The sequence below is a fragment of the Ammospiza caudacuta genome, chromosome 7 (genome assembly GCF_027887145.1).
Source record: "Ammospiza caudacuta isolate bAmmCau1 chromosome 7, bAmmCau1.pri, whole genome shotgun sequence".
NCBI lineage: Eukaryota > Metazoa > Chordata > Aves > Passeriformes > Passerellidae > Ammospiza > Ammospiza caudacuta.
In genome coordinates, this window is record NC_080599.1 from 37,368,510 (window position 1) to 37,394,485 (window position 25,976).

The following is a 25,976-nucleotide window of genomic DNA, read 5'->3' on the forward strand; positions in this document are numbered from 1 at the left end:
TATCCTGTGAATTCTTAAGTTGTAACATAGAACAAGATCCCAAAGGAAAAGACAGGATAGAAGTCATCCATGTGTCAGAAATTAAACACTAAAGTAATTTTCTGGCACAAGGAGTTTTGGCTGATGCAGCTTTTTAGCCTCTCTAGGACACAGTTTTTCCAAGAAAAGTATGAAACAAGCGTCTTTGGAGTCAGCTGAACACACCATTCAAGTTCAGAGTCTGGTACCTTCTCTTCTGAGATGAAACCCAAAGCTGTTCTCCAACAGCACTCCAATATTCTCCATGACATTTCATAGTATCATTTTCCTCCATTACTAACAGAGGCAAAACAAACCTTCCCAGGTTGGTTGCTAGCTTTACATTTTTATATTATTTCTTACAAAATTTCAGTCTTTTTGAAAAATGTTTCTTACCTCCCATATCAGGAGAGGAACTAATATTAAAACATCACTCCCATTCTTTGCTTTCCTTATGACTTTTTAGTTTTTCAAGTTTTGTAAGAAAGGTGGTGTCTCATGGTTGGTGTGGGTCCATCTAATGATTACTTATAACATGTTGACAACTATGGTTTTGCTATTGTTGAAATTGTATGTGCCTTATCTTACAGCCAGAGACCACATCACAGCCCATATTTCTTCAGGTTATGTTAATTTTTCTCTACATTTCAGGTAATTTTTAAGAGCACTTAATTTACTGTGTTTTGAAAAGAATAATAAAAAGGACAACACAAAGGTCTGTATTCATATGTTAATATTCATAATTGGGGTATTTCATTAGTGGAAACCTGCATTCATTTAAGCCAAGTTCTAGTACAGAACTTCTGGCAAAAAGGGGGGGGCGGGGGGAAAGGAAGCAGATTTAGGCAATCCAGTCCCACATGTTCATAGCTGTGTGTGCCACAAGTGGTGAGCAATTAATGCTTGTGCCCAGGTCTGTCCAGGTTAGGGACAAAATGGGATGGGATAATATGATCCAAATGTATTTCTTCAATGTCAATACAGTACTGATGAGTTTTGCAGTTATGACAGGATTTTTAAGACGTCCTAAGTGCTGCAATGCACATTCCTTTTATCTGGTGCTCATGACTGTAATGTAGGCTCCTTCAGTGCTCACGACACAAAGGCTCTTTGCTCCCTCAGAACTCATTTCAGAGGAAGCCATTAGATCTCACAGCTGCAGTTTAATATAGGGATTTTAGGTCATCTCAGAACTTACCCTTTTCCAAGAACAGTTTTAATCATTGTTCAGTACCTGAATATACTTTTATAATTATGCTTCAAGTGTTATTGCAGCTATATTTCAGGTTTTACGTACGTAGGAAAATGCTATATTATTTTAATACTGACGGTAGAGTAAAAATCTATTCAATATTCACCTTTCAGGAAGCACAATCAAATATCCAAGAACACTATTAGACTTGCCTAGCATAAAGTTTCAAACTGCTAATGGATTTTAAATTGATGTCATAATGCTGCAATTTAAATACATGATGTTCATTAATTTTGCCAGAACTCTTTGTAGAGTAGGAGTGGTATGAAAGAAGGAGGAAGGTTATATTTTCTCTACCTGCTTCTTTTTATCTGCTTCCTCATTTTTGATATACAAAAAAGAGTCATTACATCAGCTTGATGTGAGTGGGGGGAAGTTTATTCCAGTAGTTTTCAATTGGGTAACCACCGTGGAGTTGTATCAAATTAATATTTTCCATGAAAAAAAATCACCAGGAATAGGATAAAACTAACTAACACATGATAGGCATGACATTTCCTAAAGACAGATTTCATGTGACCCCTCACCAAAAATCCATAGGCACAAAGTGGAGGAAATAAGGGAAAGAAAGGTCATCTTGTTCATATACCTCCTTCTCACTGAAAGGTCAAAATTCATGTATTGAGTGAGACAGCAATATTGCAAAACAGCAGCAGAGCTTCCCACAAATCTCAAGGAGTCACCTCAGATGGGGATATTGAAAAGGGAAGAGAGATCTCATCATGGAAGGCTACTACAAGATCTCCTCCAACTGAGGGGAGGGAGGGTGGGCTCTGGATGGAGATTTTCCAGGTGAAGAATCCCCTATTTCAGGAATATCTCCAAAGTGAAACTAAAATGTGTCTAGACATAGTGGCCCAGTATATACAACACTTCACATCTATTTGTATTTCAAATCTAATATATTTACTGTACATAAAGACAGTTTTCCCAAAGCTGTTGCTATGGCTACAAATCAAGGAAACCATAGCAACAACCCTGTATTATGTACAGCCTTAACTGTGGATTGTGTCTCTCTTTGCATTTTATATTAAATACTCCAATACATCTAGTTTTAATCTTTTTTTTCACAATTTTTAATAATAAAAATCCCACAATTCTACAGTGTCAAGTCAAATACACAGCACCCTTGAAAAATTATTTACAGCATTATTCTGATCATACCTAATAACAGCCACATCATTGTTTTTTACTTGAGATAAACACAAATATTCACATCATCATATTTCCTGATCTTTTTTAATACAGATTATTAAACACCACCATTTTAACCAAGTAATTGCTTTTCCATCATCTCATAAGATTTTTCAATCTTATCTCACTCGGTCCTACCCCCCAAAAAAACAAGCTCCTCCTAACTTAAACTTTTATTGCTATGGTAAAGATTGGGGGGTTGGGCCCTTTTTAGTTTGGTTTGATTTTCCTTTTTCTTCAGAAGAGAAGAGAGACAGGAAAGGCAGAGAAGTAGCTCATTCTAGATTTTCTAGCTTCCTGTCACTTCAGATGACTGATTGGGTTGGTGGCAAATTATCCTAATTCCTCTGGTTTGTTGACCTTGCACTTTTAAGTACACTAAGGAGTTGGCATGCAGCCAGACCCTGGAGTGCAGCCTGAGAGGAACAGGTAAAGGAGAACAGAGAACAAATGTGAAGAAAAGAAGGAGGATGTTACAAGTGGCTGAGGAACAGGAGGGAGTGCTATCAGACAGCAGGAGACAACAGTGGGTGACAGAATTCAAAGGACACTCTAGGAGTATATGAGCACATTCAACAAAGAATTCATTCAAAGAATTCTGCAAAAATATTCCCTCAATAGAAGAGAAGAAGCCAAAATTCACATCTCTGAAAGCCTTCCCTCCTATCTTCCCTTCCATCACTTTACTTTCTGATAATTCATTGTGGTGCTGTTTCCTCACAACACTTGGTCCTTGACGAGACACCAGGTGTCCCATTTTGCAAAAAAACCTGGCCACATCTGTTTGGGGCATTAGTCTGTCTCATAGAGTAAACTTTTCTGCTTATTTTACATACCACAGCAGCACAAAAAAAAAATAGAAAATATCTAAATTTTATTAAATTACCAGAAATTCAATGTATTTGACACAATTAAGAAACTAATAATTGAGATTTTTCTGGCTATATTAATAGTATAATAGTATACAAATGCTTATTTGACAAAATATGTGTTCTAAAAATCATAGTCTGAGAAAGCTGTGAGTGTGAGTTAGGAACATGAGCTATGTGAAAGTTTTTCAAAAATTCCCTCGCACAGGGAATAATTAAGTCAAGAGTGCATTTACAATAAGCAAACCACGTTCAGGTTCTTCGTTATCATTTTAATTAGCAAATATTAATGCAATCTGCAAATACAACAGGGAAAACAACTAAAATTACTAAGTTTAAGGAGTCCTTCATGACCCAAGCCAAATTGAGACAAATGTGTTACAAATTGATACCAGTCACCAGCTTTCAGGACATTCATTTCCATTTACTGTTAGAACTTCCAAGTGTGTTACCAAATTTAAGAATGAATTAAGGTCCCCACAAACTACTTCTAACCTCTGATGAAGTCAATGGTGAATAAAAATGGATTAGCATGCTCCTCTCCTCCCCAGTTATCAGTTCAGACTGATAGTGATCCAGTGACCCTGGCAGCTCTGCCTCATTCAGATTCCAGGCCTGCCACTCCGGCAGCAACCCAGGGACAAGGAGAACAGGCTGCCCTCCCATTCCTGAGGGATGAAGATGCTGGGTGAAGCCTTAACCCCTCTGAGCTCAACAGCACCTCCCATTCCTTTCACATCTGAACAGTTCTCCTTTCAGGTGCTTGTCCTTTTCCTGCTTTATAGACAATGTACTTTGGCCTCCAAAATAGTGCTGCATCTTACAGGAGCAATGATTAAAAGCTACATATATTTAAAAGGAGCTTCCTCCTAAAAACTGCCTCTCTCTCATTCTGAGTTCCACATTTAACCCACTAAAGGTAGGATAATAACTAACTAGTCCAATACACTTACAGGACTAAATATAATGAAGTGGTGAGGTATTTTCATTCTCTATAAAGCTGCTACGTGAATGAATTTCACTCATTAATAACTGTAATTTTATAGGAAAAAAAGCCCTAGCAGTTAATGGAAGTCTGATAGCACTTCTCATGACTGACAGTACCAGAACTGATCACAAATTATAGAAAGAGCTCAATTTTTATGTTGCCTTATTTTGAAAGATTCCATTTTACAAATATTGCAGGGAGAGAGGAAAAGTCTGAAGAAAATGCACCACCACCATCAAAACCCAACAGTGGCACTAGAAATTTTGACAACTAAGACACTTTAAAGCACGAGTCCCTGTAAAACCTAATTTCATCAGACAAGTGTTTTTATCACACAGCAAGTATTTTGCAAAGCAGATACACATCAGTGAGTTTTAAAGTACAGAATGCAAATACATACCTAGTTTTGAAATAGCTATCAAGTATTAATGCAATACTTCCAGAAAAATCCATCTAACCTCTAGCTTATACATTCAGTAGACTCACATATTCTCATTTCACATATCACTCCCTTTTCCTCTTTCATGCCCATACAAACAAAAATGAGCTATTTCTTCTTTGGGAAGCCCAGGCAAAATGAAACATTTTTAGGACCTTATTACAACAAACAAAAGAAAATTCCCTTTTGCATTAGAGGGATTGAAGGATTGAAATTAATCTGAAAGATTTTCTTGTTTGTATAAACAAGGTTTCACTCAATAAAGGGTGATATTGAGGTCAGTTCACTGCTCTCTACACTGCAGACATGACAGAAATTTTAAAAATTTCAAAGGTCATTTAAAGTGGTAGGAGACTTGTAAAATAGCCACTTAGTTCAGAAACACCCTTCTTCAGTTTTTACACTGGGCAGGTTGTAAAAAAGCATTGGATGGGATCAGAGAAAAAGAAATCTACTGGTCCATTTGGCCAGGCTGTTAGAACCAGGTCTTACCTCTTGTGTTTTTACATTTATATATCCATAATGAGTTTTCAGAGGCTGCCTTTGGCCATTAGAAAATGGGATCCACTTGACTCTGGTTTGTCCAAAGCAGTTTAGGATCAAAGGGAAAGTTACTTCATTTGTGAGACGAACGATGATCAGACAGAGGAATGCTGCAATGAAACTCACGGCAACAATGGACTTTCTCTGTAATGAAAAGAAGAAAGGAAATAAATTATTAAAATTGAGAGTCAGTTTTAATAAAAAAATACATACCTTCAATTGGAGGATGAAGGAAAAACACTTGAGAAAGCTTTACGTGAAATTATTCCTCTGATAGTCACCTTGCTGCAGGAGCACAAGGAGACAGGTGACTGGATTGTTTTACTTCAATAAATTTGCATTTCAGAGGTTTGCAGAGTTTCTTTTAGAACTGGTTGCAAATGAGTCAGTTTTGCTCAGAGAAAAAAAAAAGCCTTTTTTTAAGGTTCAAAAAACATCTATCAACTTTAAATTTTATTCGCATTTGGGATAAAGATTTTATGTAAATATCCACACCAAAGTCTTCACTCAAAATCATCCATCTTCCAGGGATGACAACACACAAAAGGAAAATGCCATCTGCAGTGACACCACACAAAGTTTAATGGAAAGATTACCATCCCTACAGATCATTCCATACAACAGAATTCACACTATAACTTTAAATACTTTAGAATAAATTGTTGGTGAAGTTAGCACCACATTCTGCCTTATTCCAGGTTCATGAATTTACCAAGTAAGGTTATTGTTTCGGACAAGACGATCTCCATTGTTAATAATTCAACCAATCTGAAGCCTGTAATTAGTCCTCCCCTTTCACCTCTAGCCCATGCAGTCAGCTGGACTGGAGAATGTAATCCCAGAAAGAAAACACCTTTTCCCCTGGGTAACTCCCCAGTCTGCAGGTGAAAGACCTGTGAGAAAGTAGGATGCTCTCCTTATTTTTAGCTATTTTTTTAATACTGCAGTCAATTACTTCTAAACAAATTACTTAAGGACAATCATGTCAGTTGGCATATGTAAAGATTCTAGATATGATACTCTATTGAAAAGACTATTTTCACATTTCCCCTGTGGGAATGAAACAATTATCATTTACACGTGTTTTTACTGTACTTTAATTGCATTCTAGGTTTACCTAATTTGCCACAGTTTAATTACTCTACTGAAGGTAACTCTATCATTGTAAACAGTAACATTTGCAGAAAATACAGGGGGGAAAAAAAGCATTTGCCTAAGGGCCTATGCATAAGTGTATAATAACTCTTAATGCTGGATGACAGAATCTGATCACCCCAATTCCCATCTACCAGCTAATTCCCAACTAACCAGCATAGAACACATTTAACATCACTTATTTTACATGATGGCAATAAGATCACACGTGATGCCCTGGTAAAGGCAAGCTCTCGTTGCAACTAGATAACATTAATCTGTCCTTGCACAACAGTGAGAATCACAATGAGCCCACAGCAAATGGGAAGGCTTGTTATGATATTCCCACAAAAGGAGTTAACAAAATAATCCATTGCAGGGGTCAATTGCCTGGCTCTGTGTTCTGATGTACTGGGAGGTTACAATTTATAAGATAAAAGCAATGAGAGACTGGGCTGGAAAACTTGGGTGCAGGAGGTCACTGTGAGGAGAAAGGAAGAGGAGGATGAAGAAGTATTGTGGCAGTGTGATTCAGTGAGGAACCTCAGCCAGCTAATGGCTGTGCAATGTAAAATTAAACCCAGCAAATCTTCAGAGGGCAGCACAGCAGCCACAACCCAATCGCAGCTCTCAGAATTCATGGAAGCCACTGCACTTTTCATCATCTGCATTATAACAGATTTACATTAAATTGCAATAAAATGGCTGGGGAGCACTTCTGTGTCACTTCTCTTTGTAGCAGATGGAGTCAGAAACATTTAGCTATATATCAGAGCCTTGTAAGTGCTAAAAGCAGCCAAGATGTGCAGTGCAAGTGATAATCATAAAGCAATGAGAGGGAGCATGGATTAGTCATATTATTTATTGCAAATCAGAATTAAAATATTGCAAATATTTAAAGGGGAATCTAGAGTCTCATTCCACTACATGAGCATGTTTCAATCAAAACATCCACAGCAGGAAGCAAGATTGCTTGTATGATGCTACTACCCCATTTCCACATACCCTATCTTCCTGGTTTATTGAATATCACTTTTTACTTCCTTTATTTTGTGCAAATCTGTTCTGAACTTGAAAATAGCGCAATCAGCTTTATGTGCTTCTCACGGAGAGTTGGTCTAAACAGCCCTTTTCCTGAGAAACATTCAATTGTGTAGCTAAATTTCTTGGCCTTCACTACAAACCCACCTGATTCTTATATTTCTTTTCTTTAAATGCACTGTACTACCAGATGAAAGAAAAAATATGGCCTTTTGTTTTTTTATGTAAGAAAACATTGTTTGAAAATGAATATTTTTCTCTGTGTGTTGCTTAGCCAGAAAGAATTTGCACTAACAAGAACACTCAAATGAGAGAAAGGAATTTTTACAACAGAACAGAATTAAGGCATCTGTTGAAATTGTTTTTGAAAAAAAAAATCTAGCCATATGCAAACCCAATGTTTACTTATCAACTTGTACAAAGGACGTTGGTATTAAGTATTCAGTTCCCCTGCAATTTTTGTTGAAGGCACGAGATCCAATAAAAGCCATTCTCTGTAGGAAAGACTACTGCAAACTGGTATTTCAGTGGCCCCATAAATTTCACTGTAAAAATACTGAAAAACACCAAAGCACATACTTTTTATCGTTTAAGCCTTCTTAAAGCACCAAGTAAAGAAGTCTGATCAGTGGTCACAAGTATTCTACAGGGCACTTCTAAAAGTAATTTGATTCCCTTAAGTCCCTATGTTCCTTACCTGCCCATTAAAAGAAAAAACAAAACACCCAAAGCCAGGTGCTATTTGTCATTAACTGCTTCTTGTAAAATCTCCTTTCCTGCAGACAAATGGATTTTCTTACTGGTCCTCTGATAAAACTTAAAATTTAGCATTTGAGAATCCAGAAATTCTACACATCATTGGGATATGACAGAGAAGTCTGAAGCTACATACAGGGATGAATACCAAATTGTAATTTGTCTCAAAACTTGTCTGCATCAACATTTTAAATACTCACATATCCTACCATTTGGGAGAGCTTAACCAACACTAATTAGTAAGTCAGCAGAGAAACAAATCTTATTCCATCTCAATTTTCAGTTCTCATGAATGCAAATTGTCTCTTAACAAAAGAAATGTTTCTCTAACATGGACATATCCTGTGCATAAATCTCAATCCTTTTTTTTTAAAGCTAATCTAATGTAGACATTTTGATACTGACAACATTTACATAAGAAATGTATATTTAGCCATAAACATCTTTTAAATGTTTCCCATTTTTTCAGATACTCAGTGAGGGGTACACAGTAAGACATATGTTAAAGAGTTTCTTATCTGGATGACCTGCATGGTATATTAGCTATTGTTACATTTTATTTCAGTCACTATAGTACCTGACTAGCCTAGATGGCAGTGGCAAGAGTAAAATTACCTTTCTCATGAATACAGGATCCTCTAGCAGAAGAGGGAAGGAGTTTACCTTTAGTTAATGAGACTAAGTCTACCTACAGGCTCATTCCCAGTTTAAAAGAAAATAAAGAAAAGTGGTAGAAGAGGAAAAAGTTGAGATCAGAGTACCTGAACTGCAATACTTGAGACCCCACTGGGCCAAAAGCTCTCACTAGGACTGAACAGTGTCTTCTAATTCTTTTTATTCAATCCCCACCACAGCACCATCCCACTTTTGGTGTCAGTTATTTCTCAGGCACCAAGCTCATTCTGTCTAGCATGTATATCAAAATCAATAACTAGCAGGCATGAATCACATTCAATTTATATCTAGGTTGTTAAAGTAAGAACTGATATAAAACCAGGGGTGTCATACTACTCTGCTGGATAGAATTTAATTAAAAACTTCATGGGAATAAAACAGTAACTACTTTCAGGGGTATAAATATTTGGCAACATAGTCCCTAGCACTATTTATACGCTTCATATCATCGAGTTTTGGCTAATTACCAGTGCCAGGGTGATTCATTAGTTTCAGTTTGGCAGGAACTTGACAGTCTGAACAAGTTTTAGTCATTTTTCTTTCATAATCTGTTAAGAAGTGAGATGACAAGAATAATTTTTTTATAGTTCAATAACACCTGACATAATACTAAGACATAAACATTTTTTGTGTTGTATTCAGTTGTCTGGGAGGGAGGGAGGAAGGAAATATTTTCAGCATAAGAAGATAATTTCTTAAGTTGTAAATTTTGCTGAGATCTGTACTAAGTATCTTTATTCTGCTTTCCAGCCAGAGCACAGCACCCTGCCACCTGACATGTATTATATGGCAGAGACTATCAAACCACTTCACAAGCAGGAATAAATCCCCATCCTAGTGAGTTTCACAGTAAAAACCCATTTCACAGGTGCATAAACTGAAGTTGAAATCAACTTCCCTAGGATCACAAAGAACTCAACAGAAAATTTTTACTCAACTCCTAATCTTTCATTCTAGAACTATTTTGTTTTTCAGGCTTACTGCTTCTAGCACAAGTAACTGCCTGAATTTGTTAAAAGACAAAGTTGAACATGATATTATGGAAGATTCCAGTAAAGAACCCTGGGAGCCATGCCCCAAACAGTAATTGCAAATAAGCCTTTTTTCATAAATTGATTTTCTTCAGTACTCATTCTTTCTTTTATTTTTTAGATACATGGCAGCACTGAGCTTGGAAGGACAAATGAAAGGTAAAGACTTATGTGAGGGCTTTGGGTCCCTTGGATGACACAATATGTAGTAATATTGTATTATTTCCACAATTCCTGTCTTTACAGGCACAGTGAGTAACTCAATCACTTTTTAATATCTCTGCACATCATACCATTTTCATTATAGGACTGATGCAGGGTTTCAGTTTTTACTCAAGTATAATACCAAATGAAAACAATAATGGCTACACTTACTGAATTTGTTTCAATTTGTAGACCACTATATGTAAAAAATAGTTTTATTTAATTTTCTCTTTTATAGTCTTGAGCATCCCATTTAAAAGCTACTTTCTATTACAACAGAGCATTAAATGAAATTCTTTCAGCACTCTGGTTCAGTGTACCTTACTGATTTCACAAGTATTGGAAAAAAACATGCCTTCCAGCTACTTCTTTTGTCCTGAAACTCCGTCTAACAGGGCTGCTGAAGAGACAGTCAAGCAGGGGTCCTAGAAGTCTTCAAAGAGAGTAAGATATAAAGCAAAGATCCTTCTAGAAACAGTCATGTGTCAAACATCGTTTGCATAAAATCAGTAGCTGAAGATTTGCTTTCTTCCCTTCCAGAAGTGAAAGTTAACCTGGATATGTTCAAAGACTCCACAGGAAACTGCTCTCAGCGTTTCTCCCTCAGGAGGAGAGAAGAACAAAGCTGGTAGGGTTTATATCACCAGTAATATCTCATTTGGGTTAAAAACCAGTAAAATTAGGATTAAAGGATTAAAATTTTTTTTTTAAGGACATTTTTGCTAAACTGGAATGTAAGCAGCCAGGAAGCTGAGAAATAAAAGCAAAAATGAAGTTCAGTGATGAAGAAGTAATGCAAGAAATACGGTGCACCTAAAAATAGGTAGTTACAATGAAAGAAACATGTGAGTTTTATCCTGAATGTGTTTCTTATAAGAAGGTACCCTGAATCAGGACTGTATTTGGGGACTATGGTGTTTAAGCAGGTATGAGTAGAAGACACATAACTTCTTGCACACCTTCTCTGCAGGAACTCTGGCCTTTTCTATGGCTAAGGCAGCTCAAGGGCTCTCAAAACACAGCTCATTGTACCTCTTGTGTCGTTGTCATTTGTTAAAACTTTGTTACTTAATTCAGTCTTCACCATGATTCACAATTCACAGGTGGTGTGTCTAGGTTCATAGCAGCTCAACATATTCAACCACATCTTTCATTAAAGCCAAAACTGTGCAGAGTGGGTTCAGGTTTACTGGGGTAAGACCTGAATGAACAAATAGTAATCAGCATAGTCCAAATAATTGATGTACCAGCAGCAGTCTGTATTAAAAACCTTATATAAGAGATAATCCTCCTATATGTAATCTCCTTTTATTAGTCTCAGGTAATTGCACAAGTTTCTTACACACAGCATTTTCATCAAAAAGACACTTATTATTTACTTACTTACTTATTTAGGTAGTAATATGAAATTATGTAAGGTGAAGAACTTCCAAGTTTCAAGGAGTAATTGTTGATGGATTTTGAAGGCCTTCCATATGCTATCATGCATAAGAAGATACAATATTTGAAAAACCCCAGTGATTCTGAGCCGTTCAAATTGCAAAGCATTGCCAGATTTCAGGAATTACTTTGTGTCACTATTCCCTCTTGATAAGAAGGAGTATTTATTTGTCTGGAGATATTCTTACCCCTTCAGCCTTTCCAGACTTTGAGCTCCCCACATCCTACAGTTGCTGCTCTTGGTTTCACCCTTACTCCAAGCTGAACCTGTATTTCCTTCAGCAGTCTGCTCCTGGCCCAGGGTTCCCTATGCCAACAGCCCCACTCCAGCAGGAGCAAACCCATCATAAGCACAGCCCCAGCTCACACACCACAAGGTCACACCACCACCAAAGCAAACTGAATTTCTGAGAAAGGCATGCCTTTGGCTAGCCTGCTACTCGATTTATACTGCAGCTGAAAGCTGTCCAGTAATTTAAAATATCTATCCCCCATAAAATCCCCATGGCAGCAAAGCACACTTTAAATAAGGTTGTTGATTTTTCATTCTATAAGATCTGTTAAGAATATTTAATCTAAAACTCCAGTTACTGAGTCACTGATGTCCTTCACAACTAGGGTGAACTTCATCAGCAGCTGTGGATGCATATTATATAAACACTAATGTAGTCTCTGCATGATAAAGTGGTATTAAAAAGGAGAAAAAAAAGAAGAGCTCTGCAGTACAGATCTCAAATGTTGATTTTTTTTTTTCTGGCGCTGGATTATTGCCCAGCTCTTCTTATCAATACCTTGGCAAGCTTTCTGACACACACAGGCTGACACACGCTTCCCTAGAATAGAACTGCTGGTACAAGAATTTGTGATCTTTCAACCTGGCAGTTGGTTGTTACTACTTACTGAAGTAGTACCTGATTGTAGCTATTTTTCACCTGCTGAGGAAAGTTCAAAGAAAAAAACCATCCATATGTGAGTATTAACTCTTATCCTGCCAGATATACCTCACTCAGATGACCTCTCTTTCTCCTCTATAGAAACATACAAAGATTCATGATCAGCAACATCTTAAGACTGAATCTGTAACTGAGGGACTTTCACAAACATTCTGAAAAGCACCCTATAGGTGACAACATTTTCATGAAAATTTTCTTCAAAAAGTTCATTCTTGCAACCAGAGATAGACTAAAAAATGCACAAACCAGTTGAAAAACAACAGCAAAAAGCCCCACAAATACATCAGGAAAAATTCTCAGAAGACAATAAAATATCAGCAGACTTCTGGTCAGCAGATCTTTATATCTGAAAAAAGATGTAGATATTAAAAAGTCTTTTGTATTTCTCTGCTGTTCTACAGGAAATACCAGAAATACTAAATTTCTTGTTTCAGAACTCACAGGAAAGGTAATTTGATGGCTTCTAAAGTGAAAGTGAGAAAAATTCAATTTTTGCTTGCAGCAGTAAAATCATTAGTGTGATTGGTATGCAGCAGCAGGAATGGATGTTAATCACATACCTGTATGCTTAGTAAATACTACACTGGGATGTAACCTCTGGAAGTACTAACTTCTAGATAAGAAAGAAAATAATCAGACAAATAAAATTAAACACTTGACAGCAGCCCAGAGGCAGAAGAAATGAAAGTAAATAAAATGTTGTAACAACCCCACATTCTCAGGCTGCACATCTGTGAAGAAAATGCCTTTTGCTGGAAACCTTCACTTGCCTGCAGCTCACTTCTGCCTATGGGGGAAAGTTTATGCTACACAGCAAAAACTGCATAACCAGAAATTCACACAAATAATTGTAATTGCCCACCACCATCTGGACAAGCCCAGACTTTCTCCATTGAATTTTCTTCTGTAAAGATCCCGGACTGCCACAGAGGACTTGAAATTAACAAAAAACTGACACCATGCCTCTGTTTCCTTCTAAAAGCCATTTAACAGTGGAAGACAGAGGAGATCTTGCCCAGCCTGTTACTTGGCAAGACTCTTGCTCTGGCCCTTCACACCAGCCTCATCCCACACTATTCTTTGGGAGGACAGCACTTTTGGAAAGTTCCTCTGGATGTTCTCTCTGCCAGTCTCTGCAATGCACCTGCTATTCAAAGCATGAAAAGAAAACAGAAGCAGGGCATCATTACTGATTTTAGTCTTGCACTCTCAGGCAGCCAGGGCACCCTAACACAGTGCAGGTGAGTGCCTTGCTCCAGAAGCAGGGATGCAAAGCCTGTTCAGTGTGAGGAGCCAAGGGGGCTCTTTAAGGTCTGGCTGAATAAAAGGCTGGCTTTGCTCTGAAATATAAAAATATTGAAGTGATAGACAGCTCCTTCACCAGGCAAAGGTCCAAGTTCAGAAAGGAGAAAAAGAAGTTTTTACACACTGGTCTTCATAAAAAAAAAAAAAAGGAAGGTAACTGTGAATTAGAAAGAAGCTGTTCTTAAGCAGACATGAATGAGAAATGATGCACTTCAGCCAGGCTGCAGGAGATCTTTTGTAGTCTCTTCTCTTTTTATCCTTTTAATTTTTTTTTCTTTTACATTTGACCAAGAGACACTCCAGCACAGCTGTAGGAATGTTGTCCTGGATTGGCAGCAGGCAAGAGCAGCCTCTACAGATGGCCTTTCACACAAAGCAAGGAAACCTTGGGCTCTAAATTCTTTTGGCAATTGATGAGTTTTCCATCAGACATGGAAATCTCACTGTTTACTTCGGATAAACCTGTTCCAGCCTATTTCATCCATACATAGCTGCCACACACGTCATCAGAAAAGCAAAATGTATTACTGAGTGCCTCCAAGCATTGTCTGCTCCTGGCACATTGAGGAGCACTCCAACAGGCCTAACCATTTACAGCCCAGAAAAAGCACGACCTAATTACAGAGAAGTCTGGGCTGAGATCAGCTATTCTGTAACGGGAATTTGAAATTTTCTGCCATATAGCTGGGAGCATGCTACTTCCAGTGAGGGGAAAAAACACCTTCCCTGCTTAATTCTTGTTCTTTTCTGCATGCTGTTTTCTTAATTGGAAGCTTAGAAAAAGGGGTTGGGGAAACAAAAAAAAAAAAAAAAAAAAACACCAAAATTAGGACACCAGCATGGCAGAATCCTCTCTGAAGAGAGAGCTTAAACTATTCCTGTGGCTTCCACACCTTTAGGGCACCAAAACTTTGAGCAAATGGAGGCACATGGAGGATGTGGGATTTACTGGGATGGTCACATTAGAATCCATCTAAGGAGCGTTGGATGTTCCAGCACAGAGCAATATGCCATAGGAAACACATGGAATGGGGAAGGGATTTGGGGGGTGTGTTTGGATGAAGGCATGCAGAACCCAGCCAGGCACTTGTACTGGAAACATTAATGATCATATTATTATCACAGCACTATAGAACAGAGCTTTTAATCTAGAATGCACATCAACTGCATTAAACACTGCATGCTCCTAGCAGCACATCCAACTATTTTATGATTTCAATGAAAAATAGGAGGCAGGCCTATGTTTTAAATCTTTTTTAGGAGGTGCTGCACTGGGCCATGCAGTGTCAGTACCAACACAGGGGGGCAAATGACCTGTACATTTCTGGCAGAGAGATTTCTTTCACTGACATGATCTGACCCTGCTTTACTCACTTCTTCTCATACAGGAAGATGCTGCAAAGCACAGGAACTTCAACAAAATTTCTTGCCCACTTAATACAATTGTATTCCTTCTCCAGGTAGGAGTCTGTTCATTATTCATCCTTGGATAACATGAGCAAAAGGCTATCAGAAGCCACCACAAAGGAGACTCTCCAGATAGCAAAGATTATGCAGCACTGCAGTTACAAAACACAATGAGTGCTCACATACTGCTGAAGCAGTTGATGACATTTCCCTCCATTGACTGGGGAGCTCCTCAAATCAGGGCGCTGAAAGTCAATAAAAGCACTGATCAAGGCAGTGCCTTCAACTTAATTATGAGCTTTATTGATCACATCTTCTCTTTATAAAAAGAAAAAAATAAAGTGGGGCATGGCAGGGGAAGTAACCATGAAACACTGCAGTGGGACTTGGCAGAACAAATTCCTTGGAGTGGGAAAACTCTGCCTTTTGTACTGACCTCTCCCTTCTAGGAATTAAGAAACTGTTTTTACACAAACCTCTTTTCATCAGAAGGAGGCAAAACACAATTTCATGTTTATAAGAAAATCCATGATCTGAGACTTATTTTGTGAATGCACTCAGTTGAATGGGATACCTGCAGTGGAATAGCACCCAAAAGCCACAATCGGGAGTCAATCTCCATTGTGATAAAAGCTATAAATTCTCTGGATTCATTATTTCTGCACAGCATCTCAATAGGAGCTAGAGAAAAATCATAAAAATTGATAGTTTTCCGAAAGACATTCTCCCAAGCAGTAAAGTTTAATCTCTCACTGATCTGTTATCCTGATAGAATAGTACAGGGACAGTAACATATATATCCTACCCAAACACACATTCCATCATCAGATCACGCTCCTCTCACGCTGGGTGAGCTAACTGAATTGAACTTGACCTTCAAAGCCCTTGGAATGCAACAAAATCTCTCTGTTTTCTGACATTTATGGGTGGCTTTTCTGCATGGCTGCTTTTATTGCCTGGAAAATAATGGTGAAAGCTGTGTGTACAAACCCACTACAAACACTGACAAATCACATGAAAGGAAGACAGATTTATTCAGTGTAGATTACTCCACAGCTAATCTAATCAAATCCAAGTTTTACATTTTTAAAGTACATCAAAAATTCATAGAGTTATCATTTCAATACAATAGATATATATTACAGCTTTATTTTAATCTGCAAGTGTAATTGAACTGATGTGGATTTTCAGTGCTTTTATTTTTGCTTAAAAAAGCTTTATGTGTTTCATATGAAAATGCATCATTGAACCAGCATATGCACAAGAAAAACCCCATGAAAAATTCATACACAAGATTATCAATCTCTGTCTAATAAGGTTTAGATAAAAACACATTTGGACATAATTCTATATTAAAAATTGAAAGGGCTACACATGGAAATGCAAATATATTCTATTTGTGGCTTTCTTAAGCTTAAAAGAAACCACTCCTAGCCACTCTATCAGAGCTGATCTAGAACATTTTGATGGAAGAAATGCAACACAACTGGGCACCTAGCACAGTTTTCCATCCTTCAGTCCATCAATCATAGAGTTCACGTGTCAGAAATTATTTTAAACCCATGGTTCCCTCCACATACATTCTACTCATGTGCATGCAAGAAACAAGCAAGAGTAGTACAGACCCCCAAAACATTCAAATTTAGTTCCATTTTTGCATAAGACATAATAAAGACATAATCTACTGTCTAGGTACTTGGTTCTATGACAGCATATCCAGCAACTTGCACCAAACAAAGCCAGCTGTGGAATTCTGTCCCTCCTTCACATAAAGATATCTCTAACTGATTCAAAGGAGAGCAACAGAAAGCCAGAAGCACAATTCAATTTGAACAGGAACAGTAAGAGAAATATATTTTTTTAGTTCTTTCCCAAGGCCTTTGTGTATGAGTTATTCAATGTGCAAACTCAGGATCCCTCAACTCCCACTTGAGCCAAGTCTGGTGTCACCAAAGCCAGCTTGTGAATGTTCTTGCTGACATCTGTGGGACCCAGAACTGCACCTCACAGCCCCAGGGGAACTTCCCAAGGTGCCAGCTGTGCAAGCCTTGACCTGGATATGAACAACAAGTTCTCATCTTTATTTTTGCAGCTGGTGCAGGAAGCAGGTTCTGCCCACAACCCTTCTGCAGGGTATGAATCTCTCCCACACACTAACAGCCTTGAGGCCGTGTATTTTCAATTATCTTGGACACCAACCTGGTCTAAAGCAGTAGAATAAGGCCACCAAAGCCTTGATGAACTCATCACAGTGTCCCAGAGGTTACAGAAGAGTTTTTTCCTTCCAGTAGAAAAGCTGTCAGAGACACTGCTGAGATTAAATAATGCCCCCCATGACCCTTCAGGGAGTACCAGGCAAAGGTGAGTTTTCCTCAAGTTCATTTAGAACCAGAATCATAGTCAGTTACCTATAAGAATAGATCCTAGACACTTCAACAAATACAATATTCAAAAAACATGCAGAATGAATGCAAGAATGTTACTCTTACATTTACTGCTTCATCTGTTTGCAGTGTTTTCCATTATTCCTCTCAAAGGTCTTTACTTTTACCAGTTTTTATCTCCACCTTTACCCCAGTGCTGGTCAGGCAGCAATTGCCAACACAAGAAGGAACTTGCACAGGACAAAACACCCCAATTACCCTGTGACCACAGGTTCCTGGCCATCATTCATTGTGCCCACATTCTCTGCCAGAATACTCAGGTCTGTACTAGTTTGTACACTCATTACAAGTTATGAGAGTTTATGATATGTTCCAGTCACTAAGAGCCATAAAATCTATCCCACTGCTCTGAAAATAAAACAGCATAAGATTTTCCCAGTGATCTTCTAGCCATAAATCTCAACAAATAATGCTGTTTGTTTAAATTAACACCACTATACAGATTAATGAGACAAGTTGTCCACCAGTCAGGGGAGGAACACAAAGATGCATCCTAATGTATTTCATTTCCAGGTTCATTCATTTAAGTGTTATGCAATGTGACAGTCACACATTACTGAAAAAGTTAAAAGAACAAAAGGCCCATCACTAATCAGCTGATCATTTATCATTTGATTTTAGATGCCAAAATTAAAGATGCCCTTTCTTTTTCATTAAATTTTTTGTACTTTTTTTCATTAAATCAAAAATATGTGAGTAATCAGAGTATTTATCTGCAGTTTCCTTGCTTCTGCACATGTAACTCATCCCAGAGTGCTGGAAAATAGATTTAATTGGTTGAAACCTTAGGTCTGTTGGGACTCCCACAACTTCAGATGTTAAAGTTCCAAGATATTAAATTCTGATATTTTCAATTTCTCATTCTTAGTTATTCAGCATTCACCACAAATGTCACTGGTCAAATTTCAGCCCATCTTACTGCATTTCCCTTTGTCCGAAAGCTGCTACCTCACTGAGTACTACAACATCTAATTTTATACCCCGTGACTATGCACAGATACTCTAAACCTCCAGAAAGTCAGACAGTATTCCCTATTTTGCCAGATAGTGACTCTAATTCAGCAGCTTCTTACTACCCCACAATACTGCTGTCAAATTTTCCTCTCTTACTTACCTTAAGGAACTGCAATACTTAATTCTTTAACCCCTTCTCTTTGCATTTATGCTCCAACTTTCCATTTAAATTAAACTTCCCCATCAGTTTCTCCTTTCATAACTGTTTTTAAGAAACTTATACTTAACTGTTCTTCATTTATACATAGTATTCTGTCTAGTTGACTAATTCCACGCTAAATTCCCTCTGAGAACATGATCTTTCATCTCATAATAATTCTTTTTTTTATCCTACTAAATAGCCTTTCTCTTTCTGGGACCAGAAGAAAGAGCAGAGCGGAGCACCAAGTGTATGTGTCCCTTTTTCCTGCAGTGGTTTGCCTTTTGTTTCTCTGCTATGACACTTGCTCCTGTGGCTGCTGTGATCGTCATGTGCTGCTGCATTTCAGCCCTGGTAATACCTTTAAGGTTTTGGTACTAAGAGCCAGATGTTCTGACGGGAGTTGTGTTAAAGAAGAATAAAGTTCTGTTCCACTTGGGCCATGCAAAGTGCCCTCTGTGACAAGAGGCACAGTTGGAAGTTCACCACTCTACAGTGAGAGAAGGTGCTTTGGGGGTTACTGGGGGCACCACCTTTTCACAAGTATTTGCCTAGAAAGTACTAATTTAAATGAGCCGTCTCTAGATTAGAAGCAGTTTTCTAAACAGATTGCATTTAATGTATCTAATTGGTCCTGCCCATTCTCAGAAACAGACCTTTGATATGCATCTTCTCTCAACTGGATTTAGCAAGGTAATTAAGCCAAACTCTTCAATCTTCCACAAAGTAGGTCCCCCACTCTCCAGATACATCAGCTCCTCAAGCTCTGCTCGTCTGCCTTCAAGTCATCCTCCTTCCATAGGCAGTAAACTCAGTCTTGCAAAAGGGACCCCGCTCTGTGTGTTCAGCTACAAAACATCCCTGACTGAAGGTATTTCATGGTTCAATTTTATTTAGATTCCTGATAATTTTGTGAGTGATCAGCATGCCCATAATGAGTCCTAAGTCATTTGCTTCTAGCTAATGAGCTGTCAGTATGTCAAGCACCATGGCTGCACAATGCTGTTTTTCTAGGGCTTGCCTAATTGACTTTTTTTTTTAACACTGTGGAACATCCATAGAGTCCTCTGTTACTTTAACTTTGGTATCAGCTGTAGGAGACAAATGACCTCCAGAAAGCTTTTACAAAACCACTTTCAGAAATGGTCTCTGTCATGCCAGGCAGGATAGAAAAGGCTGTAGCAGCTAGAACAACAGGAGCTGGTGGGCTCAGGGTCAGATTTTTGGAAAGCACTCTGCACTTTCTGACAGAGAAGGTACAGAAATGCGTCTTGAAAGCTGCATCTCAATCTATTTTTAAGCTTTTAGATACTACTGTAAAAACAGTTTGCAATGGTTTGCCTTAACTTAAACATTTTGGAAGTGTCTCAAGGAAACACATTGTGCCCAGGCTGAACCATGACAGAAAACCTGTCAGGTCATCTTACATAGGAATATTCACTATGGCTTTAAACAGAGGTAAGAGAAAGTCTGATACTAAATGATCTAGCCTCTCAAATTTTGACCAAGATTGTACCAGCCATGTCATATGTGGTCCAGTGAAGAGTGGAAGTGTTAGAGGATGAAGTCAGCTACTAGGGTTACAAACATTTAATTTCACCCTTCAGCCTTTCTGCACTAAAGCTGTCATCTCCTAAAAGCCTCGTACTGTCACCTCAAAGAGACAGCAGCTGACACAACCCTTTAAAGTGAAAGGAAAAAGATATTTTGTGATATCATAAAACTGGGGGTGATAAAATAACAGTAAGTGCAGCAAGATATTTGCTGCTCATCTTTCACATCTGTTTTTTCTTGTTGTCACTGGACACTCACAGCAATGGAGAAGCAGTGCAGCTTCTCTTGTATACCCAAAGTGTTTCCCTATGGTGATACAAAGAATACAAAACCTTACAGCAAAGCTCTGCACTGGTTAAAGTTCTTGAGTTTTCTCTGTCTTCCCTGAAGACAGGATGGATATAGACACATAATATTAATACACAGAAAAATAATGGATAAATTGATGGACTATTTTACTGCACAGAGGCCAAGGAAGGAGAATCAGAGAGGTTTTGACAAATCAACTGTGAGGCAAAAACCCCACCAAACCCAGTCATGGTACATAAACTAAGTTAGAGAATCAAGTCTGCTCCATGAAAAAAGCTAAGACCTCACAAGACCCCCCTTGCCACCAGCAGAACAGCAGACTACAGCAGGCAACAGTGCTGACTAGGGCAAAATGTTGTTATTCTATTATATAGGGGTAAATTATTTGCTCAATAAGCTGAACTAAAAGTCCATTAAATATGGCATCAGAGGGAAAGAAATGATACAATAACAGTCTGCTAAGGCACAACTTCAAAATGCAAAGCAGTTCAAAATTTGTCAATTACTCTATCTAAAAACCCAACCAGGTAAGGTAGTGACACCACTAAGAAACCAACTTTTTAATTTTTTAAACAACTTTTTAGTTTTTTTTTAATTATGCTGTTGGCTAATAATGAGTAAGTTCAGTTTGATTCATTTAATTCATTCCTCCTAAGCAGCACATTACAAGTCTACTGGAATGAGATTTTAAAAAATTACTATTTCATCAAAGGTTTTTAATACCCATCTATGATTTAATTTGATCACCAAATTTGATCTATAATGATAGTAATAGATAAAAAAAAATCCATAGTAGAGTCCATTATTGTTGAACTTTATCATCTTTTTGAAAGTACAATGGTAAAATTATCTATTAATTAGATTAATTTCAAGGAAGTTTAAATCATCCTGACCCGTGATACTTGCTTGCAAAGCTTTTGTAAGAGAATAATTAATAGGCAATAGTCCAGGAATATTATTCTGAGCAGATGTGAACCTTGAACTTGCAATCACTAGACTTAAATTCTAACTAGGAATACATCATCTTATGGAAAGCCCAACACCCTGGAGGGCTGAGAGAAGGGAGAGAAGAAAAAAAGATCCAAGTAGATTGCTGTTGTTATATATAGCCTGGATTATTGCTTAACATGACCACAAGCTAGAAGTGACAGAAGTAAAAATTTCTGAATTTTAAAAGTTCAAGGTGAGAAGGACTGTGCCACTCAAATAATGGAGCCTTGTTTAAAGAACATTTCTTACAAGCCATTTAATTTGTTGCCTATTCTGCTGGAAAACTGTATGCCCTTGGGCAAATATTTAACCCTAACCAGTAGCTAGCAGTAAATACATACACCAAGGAAGACAAATACAAAACTTAAGCATGATTTTGCTATTCTTCCTCACCCTTCCATCATGACAAATCAATTTCTACAGATTTTAAGATTAGATCTCTTCCAAACATATATCTGATTCACCAGTCCTAGGTTTGAAAATTTGATTATAAGGTCTTTATGGTAGAATAGCAGTATCTACCAAACAAGGAATGGGAAGTAATCTAGATTAGAATCTTGTATTTATGTGTAAATTCTCAACAGAAATTAATCCCCGTGTTTTCTGATAAACCATGTCACACTGAACTGTGTGACATGCCTAATAAACTGTAAAATGTTTTCCATGTTGATGGATGGAGCTCTTACCTGTAAAACCTCTTCAGAATATACTGAAAGACCACCAAAATGTTCTGTTTCAAAAACTGAAGAGAGGACAGGACAGTTTCCCATGCACAGAGAACACCCTGGAAGCAGGGGTGGGTGGGAAGTGCTGCTCTGCTGTACGTGCTGGTTTGTAACATCTCAGCTTTTAGCACTGACACTGTGCAGAACAAAAGCAGATCAGTGAACCGAGAAACCCAAAACCATGCTCCCAAGGCTTCAGGAAAGATCAAACTGACTAGATGTACACTTAAAATATTGTGACTAAACAAGGAAGGGCTGGAACAAAGGAAAAGAGCCTTCCCTTGAATCCCTAGTTCAACTCCCACATGGCACACATTGAGCAACACAACATGATAAATACCACTGCCTCAGCTATAATTTTAAGACATTTTACAGCACCAAGCAAGAACACTTTTTTTCAGGGAAATACTGTGTATTTCTGATGAACTATTTAGCAGATACTAAATGTGCTGAATTCAAATGAAATGTTTGCACCAGAGAGTCACAGGAAGAAGAACCTCACAGCATGGCCCTTGATCCCCTGTAAGAAGTATTCCATACAGCACTCAGTAAAGCCTGGAGTTCTTTTATAACAAAGTTTCAAGAATAAATTCTACCAATAACACTTTCTGCTATCTCTCTGGGAAATCTAGTGAAGTGAAATTGATTTTCTTTTTTTATTAGCAAGGCTATTAAGCATGAGGCACCAAGAGATGAATGGAGAGCAAGTAACATAAAGAGACAAAAGTGTCTGAAAATGCCTTTTATTTGTTGCACGGTTTCTTTTTGAGAAGAAATCACAGAATTACAGAGTATGTCGAGGTAGAAGGGACCTAGAAAGATCATTAAGTCCAGCAGCCACTACAGAAATAAGATCCTAAACGTGTGGAAAGAACCAGAAAATTTCTCCTAACTTCTGAGATTCATCTGAGCTCACTAGAGACTGTTCCAGTAAAAGTCACATATTGCTAGTAGCCCACTTCTACTGCTCAGTATAAAGAAATTTGAAACTGGGGCTTGCAGATGAGGTTAAGAAACTCATTACCCATACCTCCCTCTTTCCATCCTTTTCTTTTAAACTCATGTCCTCATTGCTTTTTCTTTGATTTTTCTCCTGCTTTGATCATCCAGAGCTGACCATACAGGTTTGTTCCCTAGGTCATTTTTCAACAGAAGCATAAGTGGTAGGAGAGCTGGAAAACAGACCTAAAAGGCATAGGATAGCAGCCCACTGCTGCTGTAAAACAACTGGCCCTTATTCTGAACTTGTATCTTCCTTGTGCACTGTTTTCATGGCTTGTCTTTTATAGATAGCACGATAAAAATATCGTAGGCATAACATTCCATTCTCTGGGAGTGGAACAATTTGGCACACGGTGACAAAGAGAGCAAAGGAGGATGCCCCCACCCCCCAAAACAGGCAGTTTACAATGCATTTATGGTCCTATGAGAGTGGAATGAATTCCTACAAGCAAAATTAATATGATGCCTTATTCTTTAACATCTGAAGGTAGGCAGGAGTAAAGGAAAAATGAAACTTAAAGTGCCTCTTATTTCAAACAAAAGGAGGATATTTAAACAGGAGTGTCTCAGGGGAAAGATTTCATATCACTACAAACAGTGAATTTGTCCAGAATATAACGGCAATGATAACGTTACAAATGGAAGTAAGACATCCTTGCAGTTTCCTGTGAATAGTAAATTAAAGAAACAAGTACCAGAGCTGAGATACCCTTGTATGCATGTGCACGTGAGTGCCCAAATACACTGCTCACCCTTTGCAATTACCTAACTGTAATGTCAGATCAAAGACAGTCAGAGTACAGATGGATGATTTCTCATCTGCATCTGGCTGTGGACGTTCTGTTTGTCATTGGGCCTCGGTGAGAGCACTAAGCAGCGATACACTCATTAGTCCCTGGAGGTTTCTGCAGTTTATGATCAAACAGAGATGAGTTTTCCATCTTCCTGCTGCTTGTATATCATTTAGCACTACAAGATGTTCCATGAATAATGGAAATAATGAAAATCTGTCCTCTAAGACACTCTCCCCAAGCCAGAGACCACATACACTGCAGTTATTAACCAATTATATATGCATTGATGAACTGGCAGCTGCTGCAGGGCAGAGTGTGTAGAGTGCCTATTACAGCTCAGCTTTGCCTGCCTTTCCTCAGCTTGGGAGCTGGCTTTGGATCCTCAACTCCCATTGGAAGTTTTGTGAGAAAATGGCTCTTTCCTACAAAACTTATAGGAATGTGAGTAGCTCTGAGACAACCAAGAAATGCAGAAGTTACTTGGAGCAGAGGTCTGGACAGACAGACAAACAGGCACATAAGCATGGCTGTATAAACTTCAGCTGTGACTGTTCTTCCAGTTATTTCCTTGTGGGCTTGCACAGCACAGTTTTAAAATACATGATAAATAAGGGCAGACTGAGCAGCATTTAAAGTATGGATTTTTTCTTATTTATCTTCAAACTTGAGGATAAAAGAACATCCTCAGTCCATATCATAGCTCTACCTGTTCTTCCAAGGCATTTCTTGACAGTCTCCATTCCATAGGAACAGTAAGACAGGATCCAACTCTGAGTGTCAAATAATTTTTTGGTAGCACTTAAGTACAATGTAACTGCAAAGATCCTTAGGGACTATTTAATAAGGTAGGCTGAAATACTCTAATTCTGGATCCTGCTTGCTTTAGTAAATTCCATAACAAATCCAGGACCATGTGGGGATTCAAAGTTGTAACTATATTAAGCAGCATGGCCAGCAGAACATTTTAAAGCAACTAAGAGAGAATTTAATCCTTTCAAGGCAAAAAGAATTTTTCTTGAACTGTTGCCAAAAATGAGTGCATGTTACACAATGTTAATTCCATTTTTTGGAAGCATATAAGCATTAAGTAGTTCACTGTTAGATGAAAAGTAAGAACTACAGGCAGTAAACATCTTTAATATAAGAACTCACTACTGAAAACATACTAATATTAAGGGTTTGGGGTAGTGGGGGGGCTTGTTATTGGTTGGAGACAGAATGGTTCCTTGATATAATTTGAGTGCAACTTATCTGTCTGCTAACCCTTCTTTCTGCCCATAGTTAATATGCACTTGCAAATTTTGACAAAATGATAAAGAATGCTAGGCTGGTCTTTTATCTCAGACTTAATTAAATTCCCAAGAGAAAAAACCACAAGCACCCATACTTGAGGTCAGATAGGCACAACTCAGCTATTCAACATTCTACTTGACATTTTGCTGGCTGGCCAGTGCGTGCCCACAGCTCCAGACTTGACAGATCATTTGCCACCTCGCATGTCCAGAGTACAGAAAGAGAGAGCAGGGGAGCAGGAGAGTATAAGGAGGATAAAGGGCACATGAGATCACCACACATGGAGTAAAATTTGCTTACTCAAATATCAGTAGTGTTGTAAAGAAATTCTAAAATTCTTTCAGCAGCTCATCAGACATGACCAGCTCAAGTCAGAAGAACCCTGAATGCCATTTTACACATTTATCTCAAATTCACTTCAGAAGATGCTTTAATGCAACCAAGCTGGAAAATGCAAATATTT

The 25,976-nt window shown here is 38.1% G+C and overlaps 1 protein-coding gene across 3 annotated transcripts in view; it reads right to left on the reverse strand.

The window, feature by feature from the left end:
* The window catches only part of ST6GALNAC3 (ST6 N-acetylgalactosaminide alpha-2,6-sialyltransferase 3), a 208,230-nt gene that overhangs the window by 105,464 nt on the left and 76,790 nt on the right, over positions 1 to 25,976 (reverse strand). For 2 of the 3 annotated variants that reach the window (XM_058808835.1, XM_058808834.1), the window contains exons 1-2: positions 11,154 to 11,171; positions 5,253 to 5,447 (exon numbers count right to left, since the gene is read on the reverse strand). In XM_058808835.1, coding sequence (XP_058664818.1) covers positions 5,253 to 5,447; positions 11,154 to 11,171 — 213 coding nt within the window. Of the gene's footprint in view, positions 1 to 5,252; positions 5,448 to 11,153; positions 11,172 to 25,976 lie in introns of those variants that run through there. The other variant, XM_058808833.1, reaches the window with a different exon arrangement.